The sequence below is a fragment of the Semicossyphus pulcher genome, unplaced genomic scaffold (genome assembly GCF_022749685.1).
Source record: "Semicossyphus pulcher isolate SPU_LCO1_2020_fin unplaced genomic scaffold, fSemPul1.0.p SCAF_3, whole genome shotgun sequence".
Classification (NCBI taxonomy): Eukaryota; Metazoa; Chordata; class Actinopteri; order Labriformes; family Labridae; genus Semicossyphus; species Semicossyphus pulcher.
Genome location: NW_027211704.1, coordinates 30,734,104 through 30,756,697, shown reverse-complemented (window position 1 = coordinate 30,756,697; position 22,594 = coordinate 30,734,104). Strand labels below are relative to the sequence as shown.

Below are 22,594 nucleotides of genomic sequence, written 5' to 3'. Positions count from 1 at the left end.
TATATCACTGCTTTGTACGGCCTCAACATTCATTTCCTCATATATCCTCATATCCAGCCTTACATAAACTTCCGAAAACCGTCTCATAATTCTGCTTTATGCTGTCAAAAGTCTTAATCCATTTTAATGTGGAAGCCCCACACCCGCAATATAACAATTTTTATTATTCTGCTGTCTAATTTCATCGTCTCCAGACCACTGCAACAAATGACGTTGGCATTCATCACCACAGCCAATCAAAGTCGACCCTCTCACCGAGTGTCATGACATGACAAGAAACCATCGCGTCATTGTAACCATTTGAAGAATCGGAATCAGTTTTATTGCCAATAAGGTTCTCACATAGCAGGGATTTGTCTCGGTTTATTAGGGAATAACAATAAAGGGCGAACGTCAAAGCAGGAACTGGGTCAAGGATCATAAATGAAGACGTACGGAAATATATAAGACAGTGTGTACGATATGACTTACGGAACTCTGCAAGATTATGCAAAGTTTAAACCATAACTGTTTTAGATATCGCTGTTCAAGTCAAAAATGTCTTTATTCACTTGAATCTATTGAAAATGGTGTCTCTGTTTGACGCTTTGTTTGTATGGCAATCTATATAAAATACTAATTCTATGCTTATGAGGGCAATAGTACGATTCAACAAAGAACAAGGACTGCGTCCCAATTTTCTTTCTGTAATGGTAACATCAAACCAAACATTTCGCTCGTTTTGCGCCCATTGTTCGGGTATAACTCCAGGCAATGTTTAGCTTTATACTGACAGAGGTATTTTCGTTCTGACGGTCATTTTTTCTCCGTCTGCCAAGTGTGGGAAGAGACTGATTTCAGCAGCGGGAACAAAAGTAGGAGGGACCAGTAATAAGGAGGTGCAACCCAGGAGCACTGGTCAATTTCCCTGTCCAACCCCTTACCAGATGCTACCAGAGCGACACCTCATACTCCATTCATCTGACATTCCGGTAGGTGGGGCTGACCCAGTGGGCTAACCCTGCCTCAGGTGTCCCTGGAAGTGGGCCCCAGAGACCCCGTGTAGCTAACGCTTGCTACTATATATTAGTGTAAGAGCTCCTTCCACGGTAGATTGATGAATGTAACCCTCAAATAAAAGCCATTAATCCCTCTAACGAATTGAAATCAACTCCACGCCATTGGAATTTAATAACGAGCATTTCCCGAAACTTCGAAGATACAAATCCCCTGTTCGGTGTAAAATTATCCCGAATCCAGCCACTCTCTCTCGTTCTTCTGCGTGTACGCCACCAGTATACACATATCATAATGCTTCTGAATTTTCGCACCCCTCCCCAAAGCAGTGCCCGCCCCTTTCTACGTAGTTGAAGAAAAAAAAACTTATGGACGCTGTAATTTACCAAAGACTAACACGTGTAACATGATTGACACATTTCTGGCGAATAATCTGCGAGAGGCGGGATATCGCGACAAGGCCCGCCCAAGGAGAGAGCCCCTGCACGGTCGCCAGGGAAACCCCGTTGCGTGGTTGTGTGTCAGTTTCGCTGGGACCCGCGGTCGATGCCGGCGAGGAGGGGGATGGGCGCCTCGGCGAATGTAAGGACCCGAGACAGAATCAGAGCCCTGTATCACATACAGCAGCATATACCCCATTATAAATAGCGACTGTAAATATATAAAACACTAAAATAAATGGATTTATTCAACGGGGATCTATAATAGACACTCAATGGATGCAGTGCACCTGAACAGGACAGGGAATTTAACTTTCCGCCTTTGCGTGGGAAACACTGAGAAGTTTGTTTTCTACCCCTGGAGAGGAAGCTACTTTTGAGGGCAAAGGATACAGGAGACTCCGAGGCCGGACTACAGGCCTACTGGTCTGGTTGGATTTGATGTTGGGATACTCTAAGGACTTCCTACTGTACATGAACTTGCCTTGCTTGTACAAGTTTGGAATGCCTCTTTAGGTGAGTACTTTTAACCGTTATTTTTTTCTAAATCACCAGCTATATGGGGAGACAGTAACATAAATATAATAGTCACGCACTGACCATGTTTTTATCAACCAAACATAGCTATGAAGCTAACCAACTTAGCTAGCTCACTACTTAGCGTCCTAGTAAGAATATTAAAACAAGTTGGTTGGCCCCACTATCTTTTCACTTTCAAGTGGCTTGCTTGCCTGGCTGTAAAGCTCCTCACATAAATGGTGTGCTTTGCAGGGCTGCTCTTGCTTGTGTCTGGACCTATCTTCCTTGGCTTTCTGATCAGCTCCTCGTGTTGTTTTTGATAGCTAGCCTGTTAAGCCTAGAAATCCACCTCATAAGTAGTTAAAAAATGCCCAGTGCTAAAACATTATTTCATGTCACCACAGCTCTCAACAGCATTCTGCAAGTTTTCCGGAGTTTGACTCGTGTGACGTTAATTCCATTCGGGGTGCCTTCAGTTCATCGCTTTTGTCAGAAGCGTTTGCTTTATGAAATTGTAACATTTTAAGTTCATGATGTTCTCAGTTCTATACCAGGGATGAACCAGTCATGCAGGGCTGTCGTTTTCGGGCCAATGTTTGCCCAAACAACACTATAACCTTTAAACTGGTGTCATCTTGAAGCAATAATAAATAAACCATGGCTAGATGAGGAAGTTTAAATATTATGTGGCTTAACACACTCTTACGCTACACAGTGAAAACAACACAAGCAGTTTTGGGTACTTTTGTCGTGTTTGTTGCATAGTGTTATGAGGCTAAAATAGACCAACACAACCTCTATGGGCTAGGAAGTTAGGAATCACACTGCTTAAGGTAACATGCAAACTAGTTTTATTACATCCAAAAACTATTTGTTGCATGGATCCTTTTATAGCAGTGTGTTAAATGTTGGTGTGAGAACACAAAACTGTCGAGTGTTTTAACAGTTACCCACGACACAAGTAGCAATTTCATCGGTAATGACGACTCATGTTAGCTAAGCAACCAGCTGCTGTGTTGGTTAACGTTAGCAGACAAGCCATAGGCAACAATTGCTACACTAGCCTTTTAGCTAACTTTTTGGATGTTTTCCAGATGATTGTGTCCTTATTTTGAACCATTACTTCACAGCACGCGCACAGAAGAATCCCTCTGTGATGTATAATTCCGTAATTATGTATCGTTTCTGACTGGATTTATGTCCTGAAACGTTTACTTTTATGAAAAAAACATGGTGCCTGCATCATGGTGGTGTTCGAACGTTACATCACGTTAACATTCGACGTTGGCAACATTCTAACCTCGCTCAGGCGCGTGAATCAAGCTTAAAGCTCGGTTATGTTTTCTCTATTTGTATGTTATTTCTCCCCGGCAATCACAAAACCAGCAGATCTGTTGGGTAGTGACTTGCTGTTCTTCACCTCCCCCACCTACCAACCCCCAGCCTCGGTGGCGGTTAAGAGAAATGGGTGGTATTTTAGAGGGGAGCTCTTGTTTCCTTTTTTTAGACTCCATTTTTTATTTCTAACGTGTGAGTTACTGTGAGTTGTATTGCTGAGCATGACTGTAGCAATCACAAGTTTCGAGCACTTTGTAGGACCCATGTTTTCAAACACAATTTCGTTGCTCGACAATTCAGATCGCTTCTGAAGTGCTCCATTCACGTGTACACCTCTATTAGGCTGCTTTAAGGGTCAAAACTCGGCCTCACGGTTACATACGTCTCGTCATTTTCACAATGTAGTTTATTTAACCTTAAATTAAACTAACGGGGGGATTGGAGCTAGCGAAGACCAGAGTTAACATGTGATATAGGAAAATGCTGAGTTATTATAAAGCACCGTTTCCCTTATGTTATGTGTTTCTGCAATGTTTTTAATTCATGAGGACCCCGCGTTTCCTGAGCTCAAATGGCTGCCCCTACCCTCGCCTGAGTAGCAGTACTCCACTCAGCTGCACCACGTAGGCTCGCAGTGTGCTGCACTCGGAGTCCGAGCAGTGGACATAACAAGCACAGAGAAATAAGCTGTTATTTTGCTCTATAAGCCATGGTTAGGTCAATGAATGTGCCACCGGATGTATGACTGCAACCCTGTTGTGATATTTATATCTGACGTTTCACAAACTCAACTGGTTATACCCCCAGGCTTAAGTTATATCACATCATGTCATTTTCTTTCATCTTCTTCAATGTTTGAATATCACCAGATAACAAAATATGATGTATTCCAGCTTAATAATCACAAGCACATTTATGTTTCTTTTTTGTGTTTGGTTGTGCCCTAAAAGTACTATATTCAGTAATCAGATATTTTCAAACTAAATTTACTACTGGAAAATGTATCCATGTGGCTCCATGTACAGTGTGTTTTTCCCTGAGCTTGTTGTCGACCTTGCTTCACGAGGAGTACAAAGATTACACTCGTGCCCTGCTAGGAGTGTTCAGCCAGCCAGCGCCAAGTATTTGGATTGATCTTGATGTCTGTTGCAAGCCAGATTGCAGTGTGCCGAGCCTCGTTTTCATTGGTTGCGACTGGCATTCTCTGAATATACTTCACATCTTTTAATAGACTGTGTGGGCTGCTGCAGCCTGCAAACCTGGCCACTCAGAACCATTGGAAACATGAGCCCCTCCAGCACTCCCCCTGACCCTGGCCTGCCTTTATAACTCACCCTGCCACCCTGGGAAAGCTAAGAATGTGCTTGGCTGCTTGTCGCTGCTCTGTTGTGTACTGACCGGCCATGTTGATTTTCAAGACTTCTAAAGTGGGTTCACATTATGTTTTTTGAGTGAGGTAGAGCTATTCAGGGTGTTGAGTTACAACTATTCATGAAAGAGGACTGCCTACAAAAGCAGCCCTATACTTGTATGTGTGGATCTGTCTACAGGATGTGGACCCTTCTTTCCCAATATGGGCCTCTGAAACATTGGAGATGTGAGGAATGTGCAGACATTCAAGGTTAAGCCTGGCCCAGTTTTCTGTTTACTGAGGAAATAAAGTCTGTCTCTCTCATTCACATCCACTGAGCGGTTGCAAACCAAGAAATGTAATTGTTGGGCCATGGAAAGCACAATTAGAATAGGTGAGCGCTGTGGTCTGATGAGTCTGGATCAAATACCGTACAGATTGTAAACCCTGGTTTGTGTGTGTGTGTGCTTGTACAAGAGGGAGTGAAGCAGGATGTTGGCACATTTCCAAAAGAAGAAGACAGGATTCGGTCTCGCTGCAGACGGTTGGAGAAGCGAGGGAGCAGGGGGAGCAAGTGTGTGAGGAATAGGAATAGAGAGGGGGAAAACCCTGTCCTTTTAACGTACCATTTGCATGCTGATAGCACTCTGTATCATTACATGGAGGGCAGGTGTAGCTATTGATATGTTAATACGGCTTCATGTGTGTGCCTATGTGACTATATCTTCCAAGCTAGTATTGTGGCTCTACATCTGTATGGAAATATTTACAAATGTAAGCAGCAGTCTAATGTATTCTGTCCCCAAATTGCTTTTTCTTCTTCTATATAAAAAATGAAAAATATTATGATTAAACACCCCTATAATTATATGTCTTATAGTCTTTGCATTTGAAGAGTAACATGTGTAACACTCTTTCTTCTGTTGACTGGAGAGACCTTCTGTATTTCCTTTTAAACTCCACAGTCCATTTATCTCCCCTCTCTGTCGCTTCCACTCTGCAGCTGCTCTGTGTTGTGTGGCTCTCCGCCTTGCACAAGGGGGTTAAAAACAAATCGCTCTGACGCCTGCCTCAGCGCTACGTTCCTATTGGTGCAGGAGCTCTGGAGCTGCTCCAATGGGGCGCTGTGTTTCCTCGGCACTGGGGGAGCAGTGTTGCAGAGGGCTGTGCTGGTTAATTCTGTTTTGTGCCGAGGAGCAATGCTTCTTGGGAGAATAATGGAGGAGGAGGAGGTGGCTGGGGGAAAAAAACAAGGCAGAAAGGGGGGTGAGGCAGGCAATCTACGTAATCATCTCTCTCTCTCTCTCTCTCTCTCTCTCTCTCTCTCTCTCTCTCTCTCTCTCTCTCTCTCTCTCTCTCTCTCTCTCTTTTGCTCTCTCTCCTCCTCTCCCTCTCCTGATCTTGTTTTATGTTTTGTCCTTCATTTCCTCTTCTTTCTCTCACTGTTATGCCGCCTGTCCTGCTTTCTTGTCATACTTGGCTGAGCGTATAGCAGGAAAAAAAGCTCACCCATATTCAGAGTTTCTGTCTCTCCACCTTTTGAACTGCAGGCAGCCATTTTAGGCTTCACCACATTAACTCTCCCTCTCTTTTCCTTTCCCACCAATTTCCCTGGTCCTGCCTGCCCCTTTCTTTTAATGAAACTAGGCAGAGCATTAATAAAGGAGACCAAATAATGGTCAATTAAAATACCTAAATGCTTTGTGTGAATTAGGTGAAACCAAGATTGCAAAATCCACACACATTTCTCAGTGTGTTTGTTCAGAGGGTGTTGTCAGGCAGGGAACGAGAGAACAAATAAGGAGCAGGGTAGAAGAAAAACAACCAAGAAAGCTTTCTGCACCAAAGTCAAGCCACTCGACACCGACCCGCTTACAGCTGCCCTGTTTTGTAATGCACAGCGGCAGTGCTAAAAACAAAAGGGGGAACGAATGGCTGGTGCCAGGTTTTTCCTGTTCATAAGCGCCTTGCTCTGTCACCTTGAACAAATGGTTCCTGTTGGGAAGAGTGAGGTGGGAGTTTTTCTTTTTGTAAACAGGCTTTATCTTGGCCATTCACATGCTTTTAAAAGATTTGGTTTAAAAATAGAGCACCTTCTCTAAACCCTTTGAACCTTTGAGGTTTGTTCCTTGCTGAAGCTTGAACATTGTTTTGTTCAGACTTTCCCCACAATTTTGGTTGCGTTACTTCAAGACCTTTTGTGTTTTTTGTGTCCCTTTCATACACTCAACACTGTCAGAGCGAGACAGTATAAGCTCCACAGCAGTTCAAAATGGCCCCCAATCCTCCGTGTGTGTTTTTCCTTTGAGTGACACCTTGCAATCCTGCATTGGTTAGTCTCACATATGTGTTGTGCTGTAAATGTTGTCACGAGGTGGAGCCAGGGCAAGCCCTTGTGTCGCTTGGATAAGACTCCCAGCCAAAAGAGGAAATGGAAATGTCATGTAAATGTGTTTGTCATGCAGTGTGAACTAGTGGTGAGAGACAGAGGCTATCTCTGGTTTATGTTTGGAGCTTATCTAACAACAAGATGGCTGTTTAGGGCTTCATGCCTCTGCTCCACTGCTTTTAACAAAACATTCCTCCCCAAATTTGGGTATAGACATGTCTTACACAGACTACTGCCACTGTGAAGTCTGGGTGTGATTAAATGTAACATGCTAACCTCAATCAGGTGCACAACAGGGAATAGTTACCTTTTGACGTTAACATATATGTTGTTTATGTCCCTTTAAGTCCCTCAGAAGTCTTTGTTAGGATCCTTAATTAATTCCAAAGAAGCAGCCTGTTTTTAATTTAGTTTTACAGGGAAACAGAGGCATGTCGGAAAGAGGCACAAACAGGCAGCAGTATTTTTGTCTCTTTCCTCCTCTTCATTACTGAGTAGCTGGCTTGTTTGCCCAGAAACAGATGTTTCAGATGTTCGTGGTTTGATTTTGTGTCATGCTGACCCGGCTGTTTACTACTCTCTCCCACACCCCTCTGATATTACCTACTTGGGCTTTGTTCTCCATTGTGTGTCTCTCATGCCAAGTCTGTTCCCGGTACATTCAGACAGGCTGTGTTAATGGTGAGCCACTCTGCACTCCCAGTATGCTCGACCGCACAGCATGACAACAGCAACATCGCTGCTTGGGTTGAAGTATAATCCAGTAAGGGTGTAACAATTTATTGACACACTTCAGTACTCCGATATTATGTTTTGTGATCATGTATCAATTCTCAAAAAACCTGTATCTATTTTTCATTGTGTACGTGCAAAGATTCATGGCAGGGTTTTTTATTTTGTGCTCGAGCATGTAGACAAAAACACAGGTCTATAAAACCATCACAAAGACTCACAGAAGCTGATATAATTTAATGTTGCCTTGCTTATATTATCACAGTTTATTGCAACATATTCACGGATAGCTCCTGTATTACATTGTATCATATTGCCAGATTCTTGCTTAATACACTTGCTTATACTCAGTGTGGATACAACTCAGTCACAGGCCCTTTGAAATATATAGTTTACATTTTTTTTTACAGTAGGGCCAGATGTTTGCATCATTCTTCATCCGTCCTTCTTTTACCCCCACATCTCCAGCATGTGAAGACTAAGCCTTGTTGTTTAGATTTTGTGCAGTTGCCTGAACAGTTGGCTGATGCCTCAATCTGATCGCAGCTTGCTCCAGGAGTGCTTTCCACTGGCACTGCAGCAGCCATGTCTGTTTTAGACACCGCCTGTGCAATGTAATTGTAGCTAAGGTCTGTGATTGTGCAGCTGGAAACATTCTGTCCCACTGCATGACATTATTGTTTTACTTAGCCTATTTCATAGTGAAGGTGGTGATAGAATGCTTCTTTAAAAGCATTGTTGTTTTAGTGTCTTAGTGCATCTTTTTGGCTGACTGCTGGGGTCAGCCCTACGCATTGTCTGTATGTTAGTGAGTGAGTGATGGTACTTTCACAGCCATAGAGGGAGAGAGAGTTGTGACATCGCAATTGTGGATCATGGAGCATAATGGACCTCCACTGACGTGACTCTGTCTTTACGGCTCTGGATACTTTGTTCGGGGAGTATGCAGGGCTGCTCGTCCGCTGTCCTCACCTACGTCCGCAGCACGCACCTGCTTTCAAGCACGTTGTCATCGGCCTCAAGGACAGTCCTTGTAACACATTGCCCACAAAAGCGCACATTGACCTGATGCGGTCAGCCACATACGAGGTTTTGACCTAGTCTTGTTTGTCATCTGTGATCATCTTTTATTTTCGACTTGGTGGTTCTCACCCTGTGTCACTATGACAATGGACATGAGCCCATAGGAGTGCCATAAAAAAGGAAAACCTTTTGAAAGAAACTAGGGATAGACCGATATTCGGCATTTTGACGCATATCGGCATCGGCCATTTTTATGTTTATTTATTTATTCAATTTAAAACTGGGTTATTTTGGCTCTGATGCATATGCTTAAAGGCATTTAAACAGAGTTAAGTGTTGGAGTTTGTATTATTCAAAATTTTGACGCCAATATTTTCACTTTTACTGCAAATGAATATCGGCTTCAAGTATCGGTTATCGGCCTCCTTGACTACTAATAATCGGTATCGGCCCTGAAAAAACCATATCGGTCTATCTCTAAAAGACACCAAAAGTGGAAATAAAACAAGCAAAAAATAAAAGAGTAACATTAGGAGGGGAATAAATAAATATAACATAAAATCACGTGTATTCAATTTTATACTTCTAAAATCTAGTCTATTTATTCTTTATTTTTGATATAATTTCATTAATATATTTGTATCCCTGTATTTTCCTAATTCTTTTCTATATTGCTTCTCCCAGTCCTCAGAAGGCTAAGTTGTCAAAAAATGTCAGGTCCTTCTGCCAGGCACTTATGACATTGTATTAAAAATTCATAAATAAACAAAAACTCTAAATATACCAAAAAAATATGTGCATATTTGACAAATTCCTTTTTTGTGGGACTCAATAAATGGAAGCCATTATTATCTTTCTTAGAATTTACAAATATAGGCTACATCATAGATGTATAAATACCTGTGCTGAAAGCCAGTTTTTGGTTATACAATCTTGTTATGGAGCTGTGTGTTATGACATATGAAGCAGACTATTAGTGGGTGTTCAGATATTGAGTATAACGTCTTTTGTGTCTGCATGATTTTACCTCGTTGTGATATTATAAATTGTGTTTGGGTGTGTGTGAAATAAGATCTACAATGTGCTTTGCTTTCCCCTTTGCCACATATCCTGTTGGTCTTAAAGCCAGGCTCTATTGATTTGCCTGTTTTTCATCTTCAATTTCCTCCTGCTGTAGCTCAGAGAGTGCAGCTCGACCTGCGCAGTGCTGGGGAACGGCAGATATATTCATATCCTGCCTTGTACAGCAAGCATGTGTGCGGGGGCAGACTGAGGGGGCTGGTGTAATCTCACTGGACTGGATGTGTTGTGGAGGCTTGGCAAGGCACAGGTGGACACTCTGCGAGCATGGACATGATGTTCAAAGCCAAATTGTTTATCGGTGTCCATCTATGTGTGTGTAAAAACCCTCCTAGCGGTCTCCTCGAAGCTAAATGTTGAAAAGACATCGTGTCATCAAGTAAACCGCTTTGCCATCACCCAATCATAGCTTGCAAGCATAATGTGGTAGCTATTGTCATGGCTGCTGAAACCGAGATGAACAATAAATATGTTAAGCTGAATATGTTTTATCAAAATAATATCAAACCCGTATTTCCATATCTGCCTGTTGTTTTGTCCCAGCAAAGTAAGCACAAAAAGGAAGGTGATAATATTGGCTTTCAGTGGTGTGAGGATGTATGTTTATATAGCAGCCCAGTTCTTGCTCTACTACTGCAATTTTCTAGAGGATGTGACTTGTCTTTTAATGTTACATAAAGAAAGTTAATATACTAAAAGTAATGTAATACTTCAAATTAAAGGCCTTCAAGTTTCTTATTTGTTAAAATTACACTGTGTATATTGGAAATGGTAAATGGACTGTTCTTATGACTGGTCCTCTGACTGCTAAAGCACTTAATAAAACACTTTTGTGTTAGAAATCTGTTTCTATGACACCATTATGTTGTTGCGATGTCACAAGGGCCTGCAAGCTAAGCTTGTGTTAGTGATGCAAGTTGGTTTTAAGGCTAGGATTCTTTCATTTTGTCATCATGAACAAGGTTTTTAGTAGGAGCAGAATTGTATGTGGTGGTCTCCTCCTCTACAAAGCAGACAGTAAACTTCACTTAAACCTGAAAAACTTCTAAAAGCACTTTCAGGTTAAAACTCTGTGACACTGACTTGTACATTAAGAAAGTTGCCAGTCTGCAAGTTTTAGTTTATTTCTGCTTTGTAATAGGATATAAGGTCAATCCATATAAATAAGAAAATGTCTATCAACGTAAATAATCATGATCCCCTTTGGAGATCCACTGTCTCCCACAGGATTTCTTGTGACTATGGCAGGTGAACTCCTAACCCTACATTTTAAAGTTAAATGGAACAATCTGGTGCACTTTAAGACCAAAATTAAGAGGCTATGAAATGTGTTCTCTTGTCAACAAATTGGTTGTATAGATACGAATGGTGATGACACAGTAAACAAGACAGAATTTAACATCGTTCACCAATGGTCAAAACACAAATTCTACTAATTATAATAATAATAATCATTAATAACTTCTGCAGTAATGGTATCCGTTTGCTGTCATACATTGATAATGATAAAAAGAAAAAGAAAAAAATTGTGATAACTTTCTATTCTGCAATATTTGTTTTCTTTGTAAGCATTATTTTGAGCATGCAACACGCAGGCCACCAGTATACTGCAAACACAACTTGTCTTAAAGGATGCTATTGAAACAGTGAGCCAATACCAGTTAAACTGCTACAAAGTCTAGTCACTTTTTTTCATTGCATCTTCTGCAGAATCATTTGTGGAGGTTCAGTGGAAGTGGAAATTTACCCAATTTCTACTTAGTCGGTGCCATTTAAGCATTGTCTTGTCTTTGGAGCTTCAAAAGAGCACTTAAGATATAGAGCCTGAGTAGATGTTTTGCCTAGTTTCCAGTAAGAAACAGGTATAAGAGTTGTATTGATCTTCTCATCTAACTCTCGTCAAGCAAGCGAATAGTGTATTTCTCCAAAAGTAGAACTACTCCATTAATAATAGAGCAGATGCAGACAAAAGGTAAATTATCAGCACTAACGTTCAGATGTCCTTTGTGATCACTGGGCCAGTGGAGGAATGTACTGAATGACACGCTGCCTAGGGCATTTTTTCCTCGTCTATTGCTTTACCTTACTTTGAAGTTTCCCACTGGGGACTGAAGTTCTCTGTGAGTTTACTTTGAAATGAGTGTGCTCATGTACATGCTACCATTTGATTTCTTCTTTCAACTTCAGAGAGGTGGGTGGAGGTCCAGTTGTATTGCTTAAGTGTGTGCATCAGGATATTTTTTTCAACTGATTTCTGTATAGTTTTAGCCCTGTGTTTTGTTTTTTGTTTATCTGGAAAATAACTCTTCACTGAAGTTCTGCTCTGTTGTTGTCAATAGCTACGACATGCTACGAAGGGCTCTCCCAAAATACTAAATCTATAAGTTTGGATGTTAAAAAGATTCTGATTCAACCAAGTTTCAATTGGTCGGTTATTTGCAGAAAAACAGAAAAAAATCTCCACCCAGGAGTCGTAACTTGTCTCTCTGTAGTGCTAGCAGCAAACCCTTCCGTTTCACCTCTCTTACTACCTCAGATGCCGGCTCAGCGGTGGATCAACTTGGCCCTGACCATTCCGCCAGAGGCGTAATAATCCCGCCTTGAACTAGCAGTGTATAAGGGGCTTCTGTTTAGCAGTTTGTTATGGGAAGTCTCTCCTGTTGGTGAACCGAAGAAAAGATTGAAGGTGTACTGCGGAGACAGTAAGACAAGTGCATATGTTCCATGTGTTGTTAGGTGGCAGTAGTCAGCAGAAAATGTACAGATAAACTCAGATTTAAGTGTAGCTGTTGCAAAAATGGCTGTGAATTTTGTTTGCTACACTGAGTGAATTAAGCACCTGTTTAATGCAACGTTACCACGACAACTCAGTAGGGCTGTGTTGGTAACTGCATGACTGCAATACTGCAGTTATGTGACGCCAACACCGGCATGGACCCAGTGATGTCGCAAGTTACACGTCCAGCGTCTCTGACGCATTAAGATCTAAAGGGACGTAGTAAAGTCACTATGCATGCATCCTAAGGACGCACCTCATCTTTCCATACAGAACGATACATTATGAACAACAAACTTCACAACAAAAATCACATTTATCAGTAAAAGAAACCTTGCTGTCAGAGCACTGCTGTTTCAACCCTCTGCGCATCTAATCGGCGCAGACAAGTAGTGTGTAGTCCTGTGACATGGTTGTTTAGCCGCAACAACAACAACTAGCCAGTCGCCGTGGATTTAATTTCAAGAATCAAGCATACAAACTTAGTAGTGGTTAATAAACTTGCTGTGTTCTCTCATGTCGATGATGTTTTACCATCTGGGGATGTGCTGTAGTGAAATAAACAAAACATACCGCGGCAGCAGGCCGGGGGGGGGCGGCAGTTAACAGCCAAGCGCAAGGGGGTGTTTTCACCGTGGTTAGAAAAATTCAGTACTGTTGCAGCACTTTAATTCACCATTATTTGCTAGTTAGCTTTTTAGCTGCTACAAGCCAGGCTAAAGTTAACTTTAGCCAAACCATCTAACCATTATGAAACTTCCGTTACACTGTTAAACTGTGCTTACTTACATTTTAAATCTCCTCTCTTTTTACCAGACAAATTTAGATCCTCCTGCTTGAGCCGTTAGCAAAGCTGTTGATGCTTGCTTGGTGCGTTTGCTTGTGAAATGAGTTGAGATCATCTTTTTGTGCTGTTGTTGACACCGTCAAAAATGTAATTTCTCTTTATGTAATGTCATCTCACGGTAAAGTCAAACCATTGCTTTGTGGCCCTAATGGTATCTAAAACATGTACTTGCTTTGACACTGCACATTGTTGTATTTTTGCATGTGTTATTTATACACTGGATGACAGAAATAATTTAAACAGCCTTCTCCTTGCCATTCTTTCACTACGCTGCTATTGGTGTTGCTTTGTTATTAAAATTATGGTAATAGAGATATGTTTTAATGTTGACCCAATAATGTGCTTTATAACTCACACTTTCTATAGGCACTGTATCTGTGTGTGCTGTAAAATAATATGTGTGTTATTTAATGCAAATGAAAGTGAAACGGAGTCTCTGTTCAGACAAGGCTTGTGCCTTTGAAGGGTTGTGCATATGCTCTGGATTAGTTTAACACCCAAGAGACACATTTAGATATTTAAGGATAATCAAACAGCTTGTTTTAGGACTGTACGATGCACATATGCCAGTGCTTAACAATGGCAGAGCTGTTGCTTGTTTAAAATAAAAGAAGAAGAGGGGACAGAGGGTAATGTGAGAGATGATAAGGGGGTGAGGGAGAGAGAGAGGTTTTGCTGTTCATTTTGTGTGTATGTCCCTCCCCCTTGGACTTGTCTCCAAAATGGCCTCTGTTCTAGTGGAAGTGAAAAGACTTTGTTGAGCCTGCCGGTAATTTGAGCCCGGTATTCATGGCCAGAGGAACGAACAAGGAAAGAAGGGAGGTGGTGGGGGAGGAGGAGGAGGAGGCGGAGGGAGAGAGGTAAAGAAAGGCTTTCCTTCTTCGTATGGAATTTACCTCCCTAGTTCACCGTCTGGCTCTTTTGGAAGAGGCCCAAATAGTGACTCCCTTTGTGAGTTGGGTAGGAGCGAGCTTGCTATTTTTGTGAGGCAGCGATCATCCACAGGGATAATAAACCGCCAGTGGTTTTTGAAAAGGCTCTGGATGGGGTACCATGGGATCTACTCCATGGCATCATGTCTAAGTATGTTACAAATTTGTATTAAACCTTTGCACCACCTTCATGCTCTTCTTCTTAGTGCGTTTATAGAGGAACAGTTCTACAATAACCCAAATCGACCATCCAATCTCTGCCTCTGTACATCCTCACCTCTATCTCTCTGTTCTCATGGAGGCCATTTGAGCTCTGCTTTTGTAATCAACAGCTAGCTGACATTTCTGTTGCTACCTACCAGAGTGTGTGTGTGTGTGTGTGTGTGTGTGTGTGTGTCCAGCTGGATGGGGCTGACATTCTCCATTTGACAGTGAGCACAGCTGAACTGACCTTGACATTATTGGAAGTCCCCAGCCTAGCTGTGGTTGCCTCGGTGCTGGAGAGTGAGGGCAGCAGTCGCTGTAGCCAGGGGACGGCTACAGAAATGTCATGAATCCCGTTGTTGGGGCTCTGTAAACCAGTGTATGTGTATATGTTGGATTTGCTGTTGCGTAAGAGAGGCTTTGCTCCATTGGACTTCATGTATTCATCTTATTCACATGGTGGCCATTTTTATCCGTCATCACGCTCAGGGGTGAAACTTCATATGCTGTTATAATGCTGTACTGCTGTGCTCCAGGTTTTCAAATTGTAAATACATAGGGAATGTGACAAACTATTATCATTTTAGTTCATTTTCTTGGCAATAGATAGTAAAAATTCAAAAGGACTTATTTCATGGAAAAATAACATTTGATAACTCATTAGCGACTGTAGACAGTAGCTTACTTATAAAGCACGCCTCCTCCATGTTAACAGCTGGGACATAGAATCAACATACACTTTAGATACATTTTTCTCAAACGTGGTTTCTATCATTATAGTTGGTTATTATCATGCTGATTTACGTCCAAGTGTTCATTTTTTTTGTACAAGTTTATTTTTAATTATGCTGTAAAAAGGATGATTGACAGCTCTGTTGACAAATGTGACTCCTGCAGCCAATCTGTTCCAGATTAGTGGAGGAGGATCCGCGAAAGGAAACGTAACTAAAACGATCGCTGCAGTCATTGAAGTTTACATATCTGTGAACGTCTGCTTCAGACCAACACAAGAAGCTGTTCTGCTGTAAAATACGCCACAGCGGGATCTTTGCTGTGTTTTTCCCAGGTAATTTAAGTGTGTGTTTCGGTTAGAGGAAGTGGCTATGGCGGCTCCACCCGCTGATCTGGCGCAGCTCTGGCTCCAAAATGATGTCGCCATCGCAAACAGCAGTGCCTATCACGCTATTTTGGCTATTTTGGCTATTTCGTACAATAAGAGCAGATGGAGAACCGTCGGCCATACAGTCCTTGGTTTTTACAGTAATGTTAGTTAGTTTTATTTTTGGCTTGTAATTGGTTGACTGCTAATGTTAGCTGTTGTGACTTAGCTGTTAGTACCTAATGACATATCATACATGTTGTTTGACCTTGCATTATGTAACAACGTCCCTCCGGATTTTCACTTTCTATTGCCTTTTAAGTTGCTGATCAATGGAGAAGGGATTTCCTTTGTTTATATGATTTGCAAACCTGGAATACAGTTATACAACAACAACACAACACTTAAGTTTCCTATCCTGACGGTGTAAAAAATGAGGGCTGTGGTTATATCATTGTGAAATGTGGTGAATCTGATCACTTTGTTGTATGTGAGGTAACGTCCTTGCACGTGTTTGCTCGGTGGATGACCTTGTTACAGGCCAAATCCTCTCCTGAGCGTGTGAATGGAGCGCATGAGGGCCTGTTCGTCTGTCTGTGCTTCTGCTTCTGACTGAGCGGCAGAGCGAGCTAGGCAAGGAGGAAGAGAGAGCGAGCGAGAGCAGAGGAGTGTGGGTCAGTGTTTCAGCAGTCACATGACAAGAGGGTCGGGCCTGATGTTGGATGACTCACCCCTCCAGGCGTCTGGGAGGAAGGCGCCTCCTGCTGGCTCCCTCTTTTAGTGCATGGTAATGGGACACTGAGTGCAAGCAGAGCTGTAAAGCCCCTGGTTGTTTTTCTGCTCTTTGAATAGCCCCCTCCCCTCTATGCTGGGACCCTGTGTATGGAGGAGAGACAGGCTTATCACATCATGTCCGTATCAAGTTATATTATTAGACGCAGATGAAAGCTCTCCAGTGCCTCTCACATCCAAACCTTCATTGTCAACATGAGTCAGCAAATTTTCATTCTTTATTAGTCGTGTAAGGAGGATGTTTTCCCAGTGCAGTGTTTGGCTTATATGACCTTTATAACCCTCTGTCAATGATGAACTAAGACATACGTTTAGAAATGGGACTGTGTTTATATGGGACAGATTATACCTTTTATTGGACAAGCCTTTATTTTCTGTTAGTCACTTACTTGTCAGTTACTGCTTTGTTTTGTGTAACTTGATTCTTATCTATGAACCCTTTCTTTTAAAACATTATTATTGTCATTATTCAGCTGATTTTAAGTATGATGTGAATTCCATGTTTTCCATCTTTTATTTTAATCCTTTTTTTCCAAGTGGGCTTTAACATTCCATATTATGTTATGCTTTCTATTTTCATCCTTCTATTACCGTAAAATCCAAAACATAAGACGCAGTCTGTTTTTGGGGGTATCCCAGAGGGAGAAAGGTTTTCTATACCTATTTATTAATAGAAATATGTAATTTCAACACTATTTCAATTTATTTTTATTTAAAACACATTCAAAACACACAAATTACAGCCTACCAGCTGTTTTCGCATGTCGAGTTTGCAATCCTGCTATCTACCAGTGCTGTAGCTAACGGTAGCTCGCAGTCTAAAGTAGCGTTGATTGTTGTGAGAGTGATGGCTGCAATGCAGTCATGAAGATGCATGTGAAGTGTTGGCAACAATCAAGTTAGTTTTCCACGCTTAAAACAGCACTGCGGCACATTGTTAATAGGCGACAGTGTAGCGGCTTGGACCCGGAAACAGTTTAATGCGGAGATGTGACATCACCACTTCACAACCGGATAGCACCATCGTCTGGGTAAAATATGTCTGGGTAACACAATAACATACTTCTCTGCATTATATACTGGTATATTGGTGGCACCGGTAGGACGCAGCCCACTTTTTAGTTGAAAAAAAAAGTATAATAATAAAAAGTATTATACACCGAGTTTTACGGTAGCCTATGTCTTGTTTTTACGCTCATTATATTTAGGTTTTACTTTTATTTTTCCACCCTGTCCATATTTTACTAGGTCAGCACTCGGATGGTGTTTTTTCCTGTTGTAAAGCTCTTTGACCTGCATTTCAGTGTGAAAGGTGCTATACAAATAAAGATTATTCCGGATGTTGTTGTTGTTGTTTACTAGTGACTATTCATTGGATAATATAGTATATTTTAGTCTAAGATGTGATTTATAAAACCTCTAATAACTACATTTCTTGTAGTTTCATTACAAGCTTCCTGGCTGTGTGCTGCCTGGCTTATTTGAATGGTTTGCTTGTACAGTACTTTGTTGTTAATTACACCTCTGCTCTTCCTGCTACAAGCCACCAAAATGGTTGTAGTTCTTTCTATACCGCACAAACAAAGCAGTGTATAAAAGACAAGGTGAAATTCAATTCTATCACTAAATTTTTTAAATAATATTTGTGTATAAAGAATGTTTTCATTTTGCATTTCAAAGTAGAAAGCCTCTTTTTTTTTTTATAGTTTCCCTCAATCAAATATTTATTGGGGAGGTCAAGCAAGTCTTTAAACCTCTCCTGACTCTAAAAACATTTTGTTGTGGTGTTGGCATGGCGTCAAAGTTTTTTTGTGTAAGGCAGGCAATAATATTTATTTAAAAGGTTATTAATTAAATCAAGTATTCACTAAATTTAGCATGAAAATAAAGGCGATGGTGGATATTATTCAGGATATGAGCTGTCAGGGGCATCAATCCAAAATTCCTAAAATGCCGTGCTTGCTGGGGAAGTGCAGGTTTTTTCCATCACATCACATGACGTGCTGAGTCATGCAGCAGGTTGTTTGTTGCCTGTGTCCTGGCCGTGTATGTGAGGATTTCTGATGGTTTCTCTGTCTGCTGCCTTCTCTCCTCAGGTCCCCCATGACCGTCAGCCGTGGGCTACGGCTCGGCGGCGCCCCACCTCTAGAGTGGTCTGCTGCTGCAGTTGGGACCCTGTGATTCCTCTTCTCACCTCTCCTCCTCCCCCTCCCCCATCCCATCCTGTCCCTCCCCTCCCCCTCCCCTTCCTTCCCCCTCTTCCCCCCTCCCTCGCGTCGCTGTGCTGGACGTCATGAGCATAGTAATCGCGCTGGGAGTCACCACACCTGAAACGTCTTACTCAGATATGGCTGCTGGATCAGAGTAAGTACTTCATAATCAGCCGGATTGGACTCAATTAATTTTGCCCTCTTCTTAAAGATTAATTCAGTGTTTTTACAACCTGGTTCTTACTTTTATTCTGTTGCCCCTCAGTTCTACCTCTTACAACATTTTACTGACCAACTAACTTGCTGATATCTGTGGATGCGTCAACATTACTCAAACAAAGCATGTGTCACTGGCTGTAAACAAACTTCCTGTTCAACCTGATCATCTACATCACCTGGAAACCCGTTCGCAGAGAAAACAAAAGAGACTTTACTGTGTCTGTAAAATTCCCATGTTACTCATCAGCACCTGACCTTTTACCTACTGTTTGTAAATAGTTATGCATGCCAACAATTTTTAAATGTAGTTAGCAGGAGACTGTTTTTGGCTTAACCATGTTTAAAACAATCTGAAATAAAAATGATGATAGCTTGAGCGTTCATTCTTTTTGAGGTGGACAGCCAGGACTTCCGTCCTTCACGCTGCATATTCATCGATGACACCATTACATTACGTTATTGATTGGCAATGCTTTAAAGTGCATAAATGCCACATTTATCCCACGAACTAAAACATGTACACAGTTATAATGACTTCGGAAGTGTAAAGAAATATTTTTGTTCATGTTTCTACTTTTGGATTAATACGTTTTGTTTGTGTATTTAGAGAAATCTGATATATACACAATTTATGTCTTTCCGAAAAAAATATGGTCAAGTGACTCACATGACCTTTTAGTTTAGGTCGTAAGTGTGCTGTGGATATAAAGCGTTTGAAAAAATCCTAGAAAAGACATCACAATTAACAAATACGTCAAGGTAGGCACTGACGAACCAATTCTACTGCGTAGTTTTAAGGGTTAATAATGTTTAACGTTTCAAGTGTGTTCACTCTTGTTTTCATATTTCTAGATAACATGGTTAAACGGGGGGTTGTTAATAATTGTTAATGCTATTGTCTGACCGCTTGTGTTACTTGCCCCCATGAACTCATCATGTAATCATTAGCCAAAAGAAATATAATGGCCCAAACTACAAAATAAGTGGTAGAATCTTTCCTTTCCCTTTTGTTTGTAGGTTTTGTGTCGGCATCCTCCCATGGTTTTGAGGAGGTCCCATGAATTCCCAACTAATGGAAACAGCTCACGTTATTATATTTGGAAAATGCATCAGCTGTATTGTTGTGATTAAAGGGGTTCACCCACTTCCTCCACGTTGAAGAGTAGTCTGTTTTACCTAAGTAACAAAATTAACTTGTCCATGCAAAGCTGCTAAACCCTCTCCTTTGTAACAACCTTGGTTGTGATCAATACGGTTCCTTTGCGTATCCTCTAAGCAGTTTTCTTTCTTCAAAGTCTGCTGGAGAGACATGAAGGAGAGAGGATGTGCTGTACACCAAAGAATTAACATTTTAAAACAGAGATAAAGGAAATGCATTTTGTGATTCTTCAGTCAGTCTGCTTGCAGTTCATAAAATCACAAAAACTGTAAATAATAATAAATAACAATATTAAAAATAATAAAGCATTTAAAAATTAATTTGTTCTTAGACAACCCTCTGAAGGGGCTTTGACAAAACTGACAAAACCAAGACAGTCCTTATCTTTATTAACAAGAGAATTTCCAAGGCTGTTGTTACCTAATTTGAAAATTTCCCTACCTGTTATGTCATCATCGTTAAATTGGCCTTATTATGTCATATTATAAATGACAGCAAATTTATCTTCTTGAAATCATTTACACTCTTCTGTATGGAGGGACAACCCAATAAAAAGAGCTTAATTATTATTCCTGTAATCATTTTTATTTCTATTATTCAAAGTAAATTCCTCGAGGTAGACTTGTGTTATATTCCCACATCAGGCTGTAGTTGTGTTGAGAAGCTTCCAAAGACGGCCTTAGTCAGAACAGTTGCCACTTCTCTCGAGGTAAGCCAGCTTATGTGACTGAGCTTATGTGGAATGCAGTTGGTGTTTCTCCCATCCACCCCTGTTCAAGGCCCCCTTTAGTTTCCTCCAAACTTCAGGCAGGAGGATTGTTTCTAACACAAGCGAAAGATCCAAAGTCTCTGCTCAGATTTACAGAATGCAGTTTTTTTTTCACTGTGATTCTTTTCAGATTCAAGTTAACTGAATAATTGAAGGTGGGGGTCAAGGCAAGGTTACTTTCAGTCTGACCAGACTTCAGTTTAAGGGCAAAAGAAGTTGCATAACATAATGGCGGCCTGCATTCCATTTCCTAAACTGCTGTTCTCAGAGGCTGACGGCAACTTCAGGGTTTTGGTGCCATCTAGTGACTGAAGACTGTCTAGTGCTGCCATTTATTTCATGATCAACTTTATTCTACCACTTTATATTCTTATGCACATTAAGTATTGATTGAATTGATTGATGTCTAGCATAACAGCTCAAAGCATGAAGGAAAATATCTGCTGTAATGTTCGTTTGTCCTTTTGCAGCCCTGAGTCAGTTGAAGCAAGCCCTGCCGTGAATGAGAAAAACTACAACAACCACAGCTGTGGGAGCGCACAGAGTCATGGGTATCGGGGACTACCATATGCTGTGAGTTCATGCAGCTCTTTTCTATTCATCAATTCTGATCATAGCATGTTTTATTGTATGAAATCAGTGTTACGTTCTTTTAATCAAAGAGAAGTTGAGAACTATTAAAGCTACAGTTATAGTATATCATATCTCTTGTTTTCTAATCTTTTTAAGTTCCTTGTTCTATTAAATTAGAAAAGTAAAAGTTAGTTTGATTGAATATATGAATTTCTATCCTGCTATTAGTCTTCTGTAACCACAAACTACTTCCGTTATTAACAGCTGTACTGTTTCACATACCTGTTTTTTTGCCCTCATTTTCATTCGTCTCCATTTTCCGTTTCCCTTTTTGCCTGAACACCCGTTGTTTGAAGATGCAACAGTCTTCCGTTGTGTGTTGTCAGGATCACAACTATGGCGCGCCCCCTCCCCCTACCCCACCCGCTTCCCCGCTCTCCCAAACCATCATTCCCCGTATGGATCTCAACGGCGTGGTACGCAGCTCCCGCTACCACGAAACTACTGAGGACAACTCAGCCGACAGCGACAGCTCCTCAGACGAGGACGGTGCTGTGGCCAGCTGGTGTCACTGCAGCCTGACGCCGGACGGCCTGCTCATCAAATGTGACAACTGCAGGTGAGAGATGGAAAACCTGCACAGTCAGCAACCAGGAGCAGAAGTTTCATCAGCTGTATCAGGTGCAAGCGTTAAAGGACCAGAGCGTCTAACGTCAACAAAGTGTACGAGGACAGAAAAGTGCTGCAGAAAAATATAGATTAGTACAATTGACCCTTTGCTAAGTCATGCACTTTTTGGTTACTGTTGCTACGCCTGTCAAGCTTTCGCACCAGCATGTAAATATTATGGCGTTTTCAACTATAACATTGAGAGATGTTCAAAGGGTTAGGGTTAGAAGAAAAATATAGTTTCCAAATATCAGAGAGAAGTAGACGGAAAGGACGACAATACGCATTTCAAAGCTACATCTAGAATATAATCTGTCAGCGGAGTGTTGAGAATGAAGAGGACATAAAAATCGAGGCAAAAGCTCACCGGTCTTAATGCAAGCATCAGGCCCCCCACGTCTTGATAGTTCATGTTAAGGACAATCAGAAACAGGAACAACAATGTTCTTGCACAGCACGGTAAGTCAATATATTGTT

The 22,594-nt window shown here is 41.3% G+C and overlaps 1 protein-coding gene across 5 annotated transcripts in view; it reads left to right on the top strand.

The window, feature by feature from the left end:
* Positions 1-1,541: 1,541 nt before the first annotated feature.
* The window catches only part of setd5 (SET domain containing 5), a 35,412-nt gene continuing 14,359 nt past the window's right edge, over positions 1,542-22,594 (top strand). For 2 of the 5 annotated variants that reach the window (XM_069677851.1, XM_069677848.1), the window contains exons 1-4: positions 1,542-1,952; positions 18,615-18,882; positions 21,346-21,448; positions 21,835-22,067. In XM_069677851.1, coding sequence (XP_069533952.1) covers positions 18,812-18,882; positions 21,346-21,448; positions 21,835-22,067 — 407 coding nt within the window. In that variant the 5' untranslated portion in view covers positions 1,542-1,952; positions 18,615-18,811. Of the gene's footprint in view, positions 1,953-18,614; positions 18,883-21,345; positions 21,449-21,804; positions 22,068-22,594 lie in introns of all 5 variants that reach the window. The other 3 variants (XM_069677849.1, XM_069677846.1, XM_069677847.1) reach the window with 2 other exon arrangements.